The sequence below is a fragment of the Plectropomus leopardus genome, chromosome 16 (genome assembly GCF_026936395.1).
Source record: "Plectropomus leopardus strain MGB_pleo_1.0 chromosome 16, ASM2693639v1, whole genome shotgun sequence".
NCBI lineage: Eukaryota > Metazoa > Chordata > Actinopteri > Perciformes > Serranidae > Plectropomus > Plectropomus leopardus.
In genome coordinates this window covers 9,635,441-9,650,486 of record NC_142191.1, presented here as the reverse complement: position 1 = coordinate 9,650,486, position 15,046 = coordinate 9,635,441, and the positions used below count along the sequence as shown (strand labels likewise).

Below are 15,046 nucleotides of genomic sequence, written 5' to 3'. Positions count from 1 at the left end.
GTCTTTCAACAGAAAGAGAAACAAAGATGGAGTGAGAAAGCAGGAGACTGACAAGTAGACCAAGATGGGGACAAAGAGACGGGAGGACTTGTGTTTAGGTGTTTTGTCTCGATGTCTCTATGACTGTAAATATTTTTGCCCATTAAGTCTGTTGGTATAATAATGTTATCGTCTCTTTGAAGGTCAGTAAAAATTAACAAGGGCCATGTCCAAATATATTGCATGATATTCCCATTTATGTGTATGTTTGTTTAGAAAGAATGTCCGTAACATTTTGGCCAACATGACGCCAGAATAAAAAGCGATCATTTTTAACCCTCCATTGTAAGACTTGGAGTACAGCGCCTAAGATGAATGAAAGGAAAGATAAATCTATGCTGAGATATATTTTGCTGTCACTTTTGCTAATATGTGTTTAATTTATTTAGGAAATATTGACTTTTTTCACATTCAAATTCCAATGTCTGAATATTTTTAAGAATAAAAATGCCATTGCTTTCTGAAAAGGTGTACTTGCATTCTTAAGCTATTGAATTATAGTCATACCAGTGGCAAAAAATGTTCTTAAAAATGACAATAATATTGTTTATCAAAATGATTTCTGCAAAAATACATATCATCGACCCAATGTAGTTACAGAGTATGCAGAGTAATCTGAATACAGTCATACATTTTTGTGATGCACATGGGTCTGAGTATATGGCTCTCACGTGCATAACACAATACTCAGTCCCATGTAGCTTTGCATGAAATTTGCCCAAACCAAAGCATCACACACAAATTCATACACTGGTGGCTGAAACTACCATGCAAGGTGCCACTTGCTCATCAGAGAAATATTCATGCACTCAGATGCTAATGCCTCAGCCATCAGGTGACATTTGGAGTCCAGTATCTTGCCTTAAGACACTTCATCATGTAGACTGCAGGAGCCAGGGGTCAAACAACCCACCAACACATTAGCAGATGACAACTCTACTTCCTGAGCCTGGGATGCACCAAACTAATCAGAAACAACTAGAAATACCACCTCCTCTTACACTAGCCATGTCAGTAGACATTGTTTTAAATATGGACATTCATGCATAGAAACTATAATTTCTTACATGTGAATGCTTCAAACACATGGCCAGCAAAGTGTTTCTGCAGAACATTATGATGCCATAGTAAAAGTTGATCTTTGACCTTTTAGATACAAAATGTCATCACTTCATCATGTTATCCTGTTAGAAATTTTTGTGCAATTTTGTCATAATTGGCATACTAAGTCTTCAGTTATGGCCAAAAATGTGTTTTGTGAGGTCACAGTGACCTTGACCTTCAAACACCAAAATATGATCAATTCATCCTTGAGTCCAGGTGGACATATAGTATGTGCCAAATTTAAGGAAGTTCCCTCAAGGTGTTGCTGAGATTGATTTAATGGAACAGATGCACAGATGGACAAACAACCCGAAAACATAATGCCTCCAGCTATGGCTGTCACTGGCACAGAAGCATAAAAATCCAAAATGAAGTCCATACCTCTGAGAATAAATTGAATGTGTTTGTCAAACTCAAAATCTAAATCTTTATGTAATCATACTTTCAACAAAATTTTCAGGGAATCGCAAGAGACAAAAAAAAAAGCACAGGGCATTTTAAAAGGTGAAACAAAAAGAAATGAAAAATGTGCTTCTGGAAAGTCAAGTCAGAGCTGAGTCGGGGTGTGGGATCTGGAGGCTGTGTGGCTGCAGACTGAAAGCTGACAGCTGAGTGCAACTACACAGCCTCCTCTGCTCTGCTCAGTTCATCCATATTAGATAGACGGCGCACTGCAAGGCCAAACAGCACAGCACCAAAACACAGTGTCACAGCAAATGATCCATGACATTGACAGAAAGGGGGGGGGGGACTTGTAGCATGGATCAGCTATCACTGTTGATGATCTTAGATGATGAAATTTCATGCACACACACACACAAGCAGGATGATTTTTCCTTGTAACCTTCCCCTGTGCCCTATAACATTTAGAGTGCACACAGGTGTGAAGACCTTGATGCGATGCCTGAGCTCCCCTCTCCCTCTTCCTTGTGTGTATGGTTATTTGGTTATATGTGTGTGTGTGTGTGTGTGTGTGTGTGTGTGTTATAACCCTGATGTGGTCATTAATGCTAAAACTGCCATGGGGGATTTAACATTGTAATTACTATCTTCACACTAAAACATCACGGCAACAGCAGTAAAGGCATTATGTCAAAGGGTAATTTCTGTAATTTAACACCTGGATCCTACTTTTCCATTTTTGTGTCTGAATAATTATGCTGCATTCCATCGTACTTGGGGAAAAAACTACCTCTGACTTGGAAAACTTAAGTGGAAAAGGACATACAAGTCAGGATTCCAAATTGGAAACTCAGGCAAGATCCATGTAGACCAAGTATATCGAGCTAATGTCACAGAAATATGGCAGTGCACACTGTTAATGGTACACAGAATTACCTGTTCATCAATTTTTACTTTTATGGTGTGTTTGCGTTATGAAACTTGTATAAAACATATATATAACAACTTCGTAGTGGCATTTCCATTCAGTTGATTAGTAGTAGCCTAATCCTCTCGTCTCTGTTAGCTATGTCCATCAATCAATCCACATGTAACCTACTGTAAAATCTAAAAAATTATATAAATAAAAGTTTTCCATGGGAGGTGTTTGGTGCTGTGGTAGCTCATGGTGGTCCTGTTGTTTTGTTTTGCTCTCCTCTTCCAGTTTAAAAAAATGTTTTCTCTATTAGTTACCTAAAAAAAAATTTCCAAAAAGGTCCAAGTTGAAAAATACTGATGTTGCCCTTTGACAAGCATATATGCACATATAAGTATAAGTTGGTAGTAGTCGCCTCTTTGTCTGTGAAATGCGACAAACAAATGACCCTCAGTTTATTGTTATTAGTAGCATAAAGGCCAAACACTCTCTATACACACAGAGACAAAACAGACCCTCCGATCCTGACAGTGGTGACATTTGGACACCCTGATGTTATGACTAATCATTCAAAATGAAGGCACAAAATCTATCCCTGGCTTCACCTCTCGCACCCACCCTCCCTCTCCTCCCGTATCACCCCCACACCTCCTCCCCACTACCTAAATGTCAGCATTTCAATTGGGCTCATTAATACTTCCCTTTTTTGGCAACTCCGTGAGTGTGTGTGCGCCTGAGTGGTGTGTTGGGATGCTGTGGGAGGATGATGTATCGGAATGGTAAGTGGCCTATTCTCTTTTTCGGTTTCAATATCATGTCTGAATCTCTCCCTCTCTCTCTCTCTCTGTATGTCTCTGATCCATCATTATTTCCCTCTTCTCTCTAATTCTTTTTCTCTGTTTCCCTCTGATCCATCATCGCTGGGTGTGTGCGAGGCAGCGGCAGTGAATCATGCAGTGGCCTTTCCACTGACACGGCCCAGCCTGACCCTGTCCGGACACCACTGGGCTAAACAGCATCCATCATAATAGCATCCGTCTGGTTCTATCACAAGGCTGGCACGCTGGACTGCCCATGTGTTCTGGGTGTATTATACAAAAAAGCCACTGTATATGGATGAGGATGCACAGACAATATCATGCAGACAGCAGATGCGGGCCGGCAGAAGGGAGGAGAAGGCTTGGACAGCATATGTGCAAAGAATACAAGCCTTTTCAGATCCTAACAGACTGTGAGGATCTGAGGATTTCTTGACGCACTGTCAAAGAGGTGTGCGCACAAGGCAATGAGGCAAGGATGGAGGATTACACAGTAAGTGAATCAGATCTGTAGGAATACACAATGCGGGCTTGAAACACAGGCAAGTGGGTTATCAGCAGACTGGCAAACAAAAAGAGAAACTGAAGAACCAATAACCTTTGAGTTAAATCAACTGTGATAATCACAGAAACTGTAACCTGAATTTAAATTCAGGACATCGTAACAGTTCAGTTCAGATTTAAGAAACCTCCTGAGGGGACAAAAATAATTCCAGATGTCACTTCTTTATAGCGACGTTAAGTCTCAATGGTCAAACACAACATGACAGTACAACAGTCTGGTATAGGGCTGTAGTCAAGACCGTACTAACCGAGACCAAGACTTGACTGAGACCGGAGCAGGACGAGACCAAGACAAGACCAAGACATTAAGAGGCTGCGACCTAGTCAAGACCAAGACCAGACTTGGTTAGAAAATCCGGAGTCCACAACAAGACCGAGACAAGACCGAGTCAAAAATGCATTCGATTCCAAGACGAGACCGAGACCCTCTAAGAAACCGGTCTCAAGACCAAGACCACTGTTGAGTACTAGTCTGATGCAGTGAGTGGTGTATTACTCTTTCAGTACGTTTACATGACAGGCATTAGAAAAAGTAGAATTGTTGTGTCAGTCCAACTAAAACTGGACTTTCAAAATAACTGCAAACAGGTTAGCTGGACTGAAATCAGATTAAATCAGATTTCTCAAAGTCGGTCTAACACTTTAAGAATTTGTGGTCAGGAATAGGGACGGTTTGTTATTTACTTTCACTTTTATTCCACTCCTGGAAACAGACGGTTTTTAAGTACATTCCATGATTGAAAAAGGAGCGAGGAGAAGACAATCTTATTTAACAGTCCCCCTCTTAAAAAATAAATCCAGAAATTAAAATAGATGGTCAGTTACTTAGCAGTCGATACTTACAGAAAATGAGAGAGAGAAAAAGAAAATAATCAAAGCCATACACAACAACTCACCATCAATAAAAAATCATACCTGGCAACTTCATATTGTCTAATTATTTTCTCCATATACATATTTTTTAACTGATATTGATAATATCCTTTAAATCATTCTGTAAAGAATTCCACACTACATACTGAAATACACATTTCTTTTAAAGTAATTTGTGCGTATTGATGTTTAAAATCAAATTTCCTTCTTTATGAGGGGGAAGGGGTGCTGCAAAACTACATGCTCACCATCAAACGACAGACAAAGTCAACGACTAGCTGGTGATCATAGTAAATTTTGCAGCTTCAGAGCCAGATATTTTCCTCAGATAATTGACAAAAAGAAAAAAAAAAAAAACATTGGAGAAAAAAAAACATGACTGAACGTTACTGTTGCTTTGAAGATGCTGGAAGTGAAAATATAGGAAACTGTTTGTTAGCAAGTTTGTCTTAAACTGTGATAATATGTCAGTGATGTGTTTACAGCTCATTTCAGAGGCTCCCCGATGGCCAAAAAAAAATCTGTTATTGCAGGTTTACAGGAGGTGGTTTAAATTAGTCCCTGGTGACACTGATGTACAGGCATTAGACTCGGCTGCGAGCCCTGTTGTCAGAGATCTGAGAGCCTGCTGGCAGCTTAACAGACAAAAATGAACAGCAACAAACGGCGACAGACATATTTATATTTAGTGTATTATTTACATAAAGTACATACTGCACCGAGCTGTGACCTATCAGACAAAGTTAAGATAGCAACTCCAAGCTTGATTACCAACTCATTCACTTTGACTTTGACACTTTTTTGCTAAAAGTAAGTGATATTAATAATAATATCTGCACGGTAAATACACATCCTGCAGCAGATTAGCTTAGCTTAGCACAAACACTAAAAACAAAAGGAAACAGCTCGCCTGGCTCCGTCCGGTGCCGACAAAATTCAGCATCAGAAGTCATTTATTTAATGTGTTAAATTGTGTTTGTTGAAGCAGTTTTTGTTGTTTGTTTAGCATCAGTGAGAGTCGGCTAGCAGCAGTTTTGATTCTTTGTACTAAGAAGTAGTGGAAAAAGTACTCAGATCCTTTACTCAAGTAAAGGGTACAAATGTTGCATTCAAAATGTTCAAAAAAATACAAAAGTCATCAGCAAAAAGTACTTACAGAACCAAAATTCAAAGTACTCATTATGCAGAATGGCTATTATTTTTATATTCAAGTTTTCATATTATATCATATGTGATTTTCATAGAATATTATATAATTATTGTTTTGGCACTAACAAATACATGTAAGAGCATTTTAATGTCACAGTTTGTCAATGTGGAGACAATTTCAGATATCTTATAAACTACTGGGTAGATTAGTATTATAGTACTGCATCTTATTGCATAATATGAAAAAAGTATAATTGTCAAATAAATGTAGTGGATGTGAAGTGCAATATTTCCTACTGGAAAATGTGATGCAGCAGTAAATGAAGATATTTAAGCAAGAACAAGTACCTCCAAATTGTACTAAAGTACAGTACTTGAGTACATTTGCTTAGTTACAGAGTTCAGAGACCACTGATAAATGAGATGGCTACCTTTCACTTCCTGTATTTTTGTTACGTGGATTTCGTCACTGCCCCACACCTTTAAGGGACTAAAAAGCGGTCTTGTGACCATTCACTCCAATGGAAGAAGTGAACGCTGAAGTGCATAGAGAACACATTTTTCACAAACCACATTTCTTTTGAATATTCTGACACTAAAATGGCATTTTTCCAACAAATTAGGAGAAAATTAGCTACCAAAAAAAGCTGCTAAATAAGGAGCAAACATGAAATCTATATTGTATCTAGTGTTGTGTTGTTTTGAATATTCTTTCATCTATCCACACCAGGTTTGCAACACTTCGAAACAATGGGGATGGGGTGACAGACAGTTGTGCCCACTTAGGAGACCATATTGAATACCATTTAATACTGGCATGATTTGTAAAACATTCTGGTTATAGTGTCTTTAGTGGTGTTAATCTTCTTATCTAACTTGGCAAAGCAGCAAATAAGTGTATTTTAAAAAATGCCTCTGAGCAGACACAAAAGTGATGTCTGAGAGGAATATAAAAAACTGTAATAGAAAAAAATATAAATATTTGCTTCTGTTATGGCAGATATAATAAGTCAGTTCTTTTTTGGCTTGAAGTATTTTTTCACTTGACCTTATTTGCTTCTGTTCACTTTGGTCTGACCAGCAGCCAACTGCCTGGACGGTCTCCAACCAAAGGAGTCGCAGCCTGAGCTAATATTAATAAATCCATATCAGTAGTAAGAACTGTAAGTCATATCACCTTTTGCCAACAAAAGTAATTCTGTTGTATTCAGTCTAATTTTCTTTCTGCTTGTTCCCTCTGGAGGAGGGTCAGCAGTCATGCTCAGGCCACTTCTGCGGGGCGGATGAAATCAGAAACAATTTTATTCTTTCAACATTACAGCAGACAAAAACCAGACTGATGTTATCATTTGTTTTAGGGCTGACTAATATGGCCTACAAATAATACTGCAATATTTTTTTAGGATATCACATCACATTTTTTTATGAATTCACATCTAAAATGATGTTGACTAGTAAAATATTACTAAAAAAAGTAAAGTTATAATAAGGTTTAATTAAGTAGTTTTGTAAGTTCAATAAAGTAATGTTAGAATTAATACAAATAAAGTACTGTTACATTCATGTTAAATAAAGTTAAATAAAGTATTGTAATAACAACATTTAATAGTGTTATAATAAAGTGAAATTATGTAATATTATAATAAAGTTAAATAAAATACTGTTATAATAAAGTGAAATCAAGTGCTGTTATGATAAAGTAAAATAAATACAGTTAAAATAAAGTAAAATAAAGTAATATTGTAATAAAGAAAAATAAAGTACTGTTGTAATACTGTTGTTGTTATAAAGAATAAAGTTAAAGAAAGTACTGTTAGAATAAATTTACATAAAGCATTGTTATGATAAAGTTAAATAAAGTTCTGTTCTAATAAGGTTAAAGAAAATACTGTTATTAAGTATTGTTGGATTTAAACCACCTTAAGTAAAACCACTGGTGCTTTTATTCTGAAGCCCTGCAGATGCAAAAACACACAAAACGATGTGATACTTTATACTCAATGTTCAGGGCATAATCATTTTTAACATACCACATAGAAAAAATCACAACACATTTAGCAAAATAGATACCTCACCCAACCCTAATTTGTATCCCTAACTATATCTTACTATTTTCCCCTAAAAAAACATAGTTAATATTCATAGTGTGCCTTTTCATGAATCCACAACCAATTACTTTATTTCTAGGCCCCTTGTTGTACTTTTGTAATATCCATATTCCTACATCAATCTTTTGCCTGTTTTCAAGTAAAAAAAAAAAAAAAAAAGATGAATATAATGCAAGTGTAGCGTAATGTCTGCAATTTATCAATGACAATTAACCAGGCTGATTTGTAGCATATTTAAAAAGACGAATGACAGCAATTTTGATCCTGAATAATGACTTGATCCATTAAAAAGTATACGCAAGACAACCTGTAGTTTCATCCCCTCTTATCCGCTCTTTAATTAATTCACTCAATTTCTTTTAATGCTCATTCTTAGAACAACCATTCCTCCAAAAACTTTTGAAATATTAGTTTCCTGTTTCTTAATTTGCCACAAAAATAAATAATAAAAAAATATAATTAATGACTGCTAAGGTCCCTGAGGGTCTCTGTGAATGTGTGTGTTTTTTTCTGTCCTCTTTTGATTCATTAATGACATTTTAGCATTGTTGATATTGAGGAAAGAGAGCCAGAAAGCAAGAGAGGTAGACTTTGCACATCAGAGAGAGGCAGACATATGGAGAGAAAGAGAGACAGGGAAAAGATGAGAGATTCATTTCTGAGATCAAAGTGATGTTTTCCTCAACGCTTGTTCACTTAGATCTCCTGAATTAAGACATACATACGGCAGGTATATACAGTACAATACTTCTGTGCATGTGTTTGGTTGCATGTATGTGCATTTTAACGCACAGAAACTTTTGCACATTCGAGAGAGTCGTGTGTGTGTGTGTGTGTGCATATAGCTATTTTGCAGTTGCCTTTGATCGCAGGCGACGGCGCTAATCAGATGCCTTTGTCAGAACAGCAAACAGACAGCGGCAGAAAGGGAGAGATGAGAGAACTTAAACATACTACTGGTATCAGTTTCACTCACAAACTGTGGTTTGACAGCACGGTTGTCATGGAAATCACAGCAGGAAGTCTGTCTCGGTGTGTGTGTGTGCATACCTATTGTATGTGTGTGCTGCACGGGAGGGCTGCAGGGAAGTGGTTTATGTGTGTGTAGCCAGTGGGACACAGTTAGAGGGGAACTATGCTGATTAGTTGAGGGACGGGGAGGACAGAGGGAAACAATCCAATCTGAAGTAACGCCCCTTCAAAATACTATTTCCGGGTCCAAACCTCCTATTCTTTACAAAGCCACAGTGCTGTGTTCTGTAGACAACAATATTATCTGTGCTCTTGCTTGGTTAGGAAGAAAAAAAAACACAGTAGGGCTGGGCATAAAAGTATATGAGACTATATCGTCAAGGATATTGGATATTGTTATATGCTGATATGGAATAAATTGTGTTTTTTCCTGATTTTAAAGTTTGCATGAGAGTAAAGTGATGTACTTTTCTCAACTTATTAGACAGTTCTTGTTTTAATACCTGTCTTTACCCACTTAGTCATTATGTTTACAGTACTAATGATTATTGATCAAAAATGGGATAGTTTTGTTTTGTTTTTTTTTAAGTACCAACAGTCATTCCTACAACATTGTCACATCAAATAGGGGAATTTGGTTAAAAGAAGGGTAATTTTGTTTTTTTGATGAAGTGCTTTTGAGGAGATTTAAGATATCAAGATATATATTTTGTATTGAGATAAAGCCTAATAATATCTAAATGCAATTTTTTAGCCGATATTACCCAGCCACAGTAGCCACAGTTAAAACACAGTAGAAAGCTGCTAGCTTTTATCGAGCATATCCGCAAGGATCAGGCTTTTGGGAATGATTTAAGTTAAAAAGTTAAAAGCAACAACAGTTAGCAATTAAGATTAGCTAAAACGTTGGTTTTCTTTATTCGTTTAAGAATTTTAACTAATCAGCTGCAGCCATCAATAAGTCATCAATAGGAGAGCGGTGAAATGAGAATTCCCTCATTATTTTTGACTCAGATCTGCTCGAACACAGCTCTGTGGCATTGAAAACCAAAGGAGGTTTTGACCAGGATATAGTATTTTGAAAGGGCGCTCCATCATGAATATAGACTATATATAAAGATGGATGAGACCCCCACATTTATCCTCACTATGCTTAAATGAAACTAAAGCTGATGCCATCTTGGGCTGGTGTCGTAATTCAGAAAAACATCCATCTGACCAATCGCGAGCAGCCACACTGAATGCAAGCGCATGGTTTGGCTGTGACAGCTGTCAATCATGGCAGAAAATCCCCTTTTTGTAAAACTGAATAACTGGTTGAAACCAAACTTGTCATAAAAATGATCACTTGAACAAACATCAGGGTGATGAAACTACGGTCAGTGTCAGAAACCATCTGTGGGAAAAATGTATTTGCCGTGTACTTTGAGTTTTTAGTTTGTCCTATGTCCCATTCATAAACACAGAGGGGCGGGCTTTATGACCTATACTGCAGACAAACACCGGGGGTCGATCAAAACTGGGAACTGTCATGTTGTCCATCTTTATATACAGTCTGTAGTCATGACTTTAAGACTCCTTTTGCTTCCCTCTTCTCTCTCTCTGTCGTCTCTGCCAGCATCTGATTTCACTTCTCCTCTTCCCCTCTCTCAATCTACTTCTAAGTTGATGTGATGAGGTCAGACTGGGGCATCACCACGTCTTGGGCATGGCCTCGGGGAAACAACATGAGTGCCAGCGCTGGTTACGGGTGGCTACCAGCCTCACCAACATGATTACCGTGCCACTGCTTTTAGCGGTGAAACAGCCAGTGGAGACAATTAAGTGTCGCTCCAATTAGGAGGCGAAACGCAATAAATAAAAGAATGAGTGCATGTGTGCTCCGAAGTGTTAGTTCACGGCTTTGAAATTTTGCACACATGTTGATATGGAAAAATCTTCCCCACCAACAAAAAATTTAGACTAATCAAAATTAAATGAGACGTTTGGCTACGAAAACCCTGCTCACACATTTAAAGGGCCTCTCGGTCGCCTCAGGGAGAAACAAGAGAAAGTGGCACTTCATCTGAAACGGGTCTCGCTGCAAGAGCAAGAGACTCATTTCAGATGAAGTTGATTCATCTTTAACAAGATTAATTAACTGATCCCTTGGATGTACACTCCCTTAAGAGCGCACGTGTGTGTGTGTGTGTGTGTGTGTGTGTGTGTGTGTCTGTGTGCCTGCCTCTGTGTATGTGTGTGTGTGCCTGCCTGTGTATGTGTGTGTGTATTTCGTCAGAGCCTGCCAAATGTCGGGAGTGCACCCAATTAGTTAAAGAGTCCGGGCCCACACACCTGTCTACCTGCGCTGACAATGGCCCACGGCTGCACGCATACATTTACACATTAATTGACCAACTCGGGCCATTAATTAGTCAGTCAGGAAACGTAACGACTAGCCACTCAATTGTAGGTAACACCATGGAGGGGGAGGGGGGATTGTGCAGGCAGAGCCACACGTGCAAACACCCAGGATGCATGAAATCGGACATATTGTACATTAAACACGACGGCAAATATACGGAGGATTTAGGAACGCTTCGAAGTGTTTCTGTGTTGGCATGTCTTGGTTTTTTATTTACATATATAAACGAACAAATTAATCTCCATTAATGAGGGTAAAGATCCCAGATCAGGGCTCTAAGCTCCTGAAGTAAAGTACGCAGAAACATCAAATGCAGCTACAAAGTCAAGAGAGAAAAGCATTTACAATGTTTCTGATTTCTTGTTAAATACAGAAAAACTAACCATGGTTTCCACATAAATTCAAGCACTTTTTGGGAACAATTCCTTCAGATTCAAGGACCTAATACGGAAGATGAATTACTGTTACAAAAGTGACAATTTTTATAATAAATCCGAGCAGGCTTCACAGAGTCTCACAGACAACAATTAAAAAAGAGCATATTTTGTTTAGTTAAAAAGGGTTGCCGCTCTTTTGTATTAATACATTTCAAGGACTTTTCAAGCACTTTTCAAAATCTGAATTACACTTCAGCATTACTCTTGGACTTGTTTGGTCTGATTCCCACAGTTTGAGCCTCTTATAGCCACCACGACACAGCCATCAGAGCTAATGTCTACTCTTGAAAAGACGCCCCCGGAGGCAACCGAGCCGCAGTATACTCTTGGTCCAAACACCAAACTGTAACGTCACCAAAATCCCATTCACAACACTTTATATTACATCATTAATGATGAAAGTAATTAATAACTGTAACAGGTAACAAAAGTAATGTGAAGTAACATGACCACCAACACTGCAAATAAAGCTACATCAGCAAAGATCAACTTGGTGGATAAAGTTGAATACAAACACTGCACATTTAATAAATACTCAACATTAACTTAGACTCATAAAAACTGTTCAACATGAATATGTTAGCTAAATATAAGAAATATAGCATGGCTTGTCATTTAAAAATACTGTCTGTGCATGTTTTTCAGACACCACAGACAACGAACAAGATAAAACATAAAAAGATAAAACAATAAAAGTGCCCCAGTGCTAAATCAAAATGTTAAATATGTCATAAATACCAATAAAAACATGAAGCTATATAAACCAAACAATCAAATAAAACAATCTAGAGATAATTTGCCGACTGTCTCCACTTTTCTTTTTTCAGTGATTGAATTTTGCCAAATTATATATTACATCGGAATTTTAGTGGCCATTTGTAATTTGGGTTGAACAAACAGCATTTGCTAAGCCAGCCTGTTTACGTAACATTATGGGGGGAAAAAATCTCTTGTTGATTTTGATGGGAGGAAGGCAGGGAGGGGTGCGTGCTATTTGGACACAAATACACTGCATAATGATGGATCTTTTTCAAGTCAAATAACCAACAAAGGCAAAAAACTCAGACAATCAAGCAAGCCTGAGCCAACAACTTTTATGGACCTCTTTAAAATCCAAGCACTTACAATTTATTATTATTATTTTTAAATTCAAGCACTTTCAAGTACTTCTCAGATCCATGACAACCCTGGCAAAAAATATCAAAAGAACTCTCAGCACTTTCAATGATCGATGTCCACTTATGTCTATTTCTATCTCCACAACTGAATCAGGTTTCCCAAGATGACACAGTTGTCAAGTCTTTACTGATTCTTTAAATATACGAGTGTTTGCAAAGGTCTTCAACAACGGTGACAACGTCAGGAAAGTCGGTTGATAGTTGATAAAGTTGATAAAGATTTAAAAAGACAGCATCAGTCATTCATAAGTCAAATAATCACAATCTCGGCTCCTTTAAACGACATTGTTAGCTTCAACTTAAGCAGCAGCAGCAGCGATAAACAAAAATTACTACATCCCACTTATCCCCTCAGCAGCACACCACCTCATAGTAGCTCAGAGCCTATAATCGGAATATGTATGTCAACATTCACATGTTTCAGGATGGGATGGGTGAGTAATTTATCTGTCCTCTTAACATATTCACGACCCCATTTCTGTCCTGTTCTCCCTCCACTTATCTCTTCCCTCCATCCCATCAATTTCTAGTACTGTTTCAAAATTTATGGCAGAGAATTTGATGTTATGACCTTGGAGAGAAGAAAAGAAAAATCCAGACATCTGTAGCCTCCTTCACATCAAGTATCACAAGTTATGTTTTTAGAGTGCTTGGGATTAAAGTTGGCCCTTTAAGTAATGTACACTCTCGAATCCGCAGTCTGTCAGTGAGGAGCTGATGAGTCACGCTGAGTGTGTGCGTGTGTGTGTGTGTGTGTGTGTGTGTGTGTGTGTGTGTGTGTGTGTGTGTGTGTGTGTGTGTGTGTGTGTGTGTGTGTGTGTTGTCACATTACCTCTCTGTCTTTGAGAACGGCCTGAGTCCTGTAGAGCAGCAGGAGACGGACGTCACTGTCTTGGAGGCTGAAGTTGCTCTCCAGGATCTGCAGCACGTTGATGCGAGGCCGCACGGGGAGCGCGGCGTCACCGCAGAATGGATGCAACCAGGCCAGGAGGTCATCTGAAGTCACCGTGCTGTCACTAAGAGAGGAGGACAGCAGTCAGACAGGCCGAGTGAGGCAGCGATAAAGAGACAGAGATAGAGAGATGAAGTGTGGAGGTTTGCCTGAAAAGTCTTAAGTCATCAAACAGTCAAAAGCTAGATCTAAGCATTTGCTTTTATTATTTTAGCCCCAACACTGTGGAACAAACTTCCCCTCAATATCAATCATCTTTTTTTATTTTTCAAATTTTTAATGTTGTCTTTTACATGCTTGTTTCTATTTTAATTGCATTTACGGTGCATGATGTCCTTATAATTTTTTTCTTATACTCATTGCATTGTATTTTGTCAAGCACTTTGGACTAAAAAGCGCTATAGAAATAATTATTATTATCAAAAGTAGTAGTAGTAATAGTATTATTAGTATTATTTGTATTATTAGTATCAGTATATGGTAATTGTAAAGTTGGGCTCATCTCTTGCAAAGCTAAACAATTACATCAACTTGCCAGAAAAATATTTACCAATGCAAAAAAAAGTTTTTTCAAAGAATAAAAAACTATTTATGTTTACAAAAAATATCAATGTACACACCTAATCAAAATCAAAAATGTATATCAAAACAAATTCTCAAAAAAATTTCTACTAATTTACAGAATTAATTGTTTTACATCACAAACTTTTCCAACTAGAGCTGAAACAACTTATCAGTTGGTCAATTGGCAAAAAAATCAATAGTTATTTTAGTAAATAATTTGTGATTTTTAGGGAAAACGAAAAGAATAGTCAAATTTATTGATTTCAGTTTCTAAAATTGATGCTTTGTCCTGTTATTAAATCAAATTATTAGATTACATTAAAAACAAAAATGAGCAAACTATAGATTTGCTCTTTGTGTGACTGACATGAGTCGCTCTTGCCTATTATTGCTGACTTTTTGTAGTGCATTCATATTGGGAAACGTGAAAGTGTTGGATTCTCTGCTACTCAGCCTCTGATTATTTAAAAAGGCACACCTGATTGCCATCAAGCATAGAGAATCTGACGGAGCAACCTGCAAAACCCCTAGCTTACTCCTTTTTGTCTTTAACATAATGTGTTAAT

General features: G+C 37.6%; 1 protein-coding gene across 1 annotated transcript in view; it reads right to left on the bottom strand.

Annotated features, from left to right (window-relative positions):
* Positions 1 to 15,046, bottom strand: part of nbas (NBAS subunit of NRZ tethering complex) — a 221,937-nt gene that overhangs the window by 47,096 nt on the left and 159,795 nt on the right. Inside the window, exon 49 of the mRNA XM_042503247.2 lies at positions 13,797 to 13,980. Within this exon, the coding sequence (XP_042359181.2) occupies positions 13,797 to 13,980 (184 nt within the window). The remainder of the gene's footprint in view (positions 1 to 13,796; positions 13,981 to 15,046) is intronic.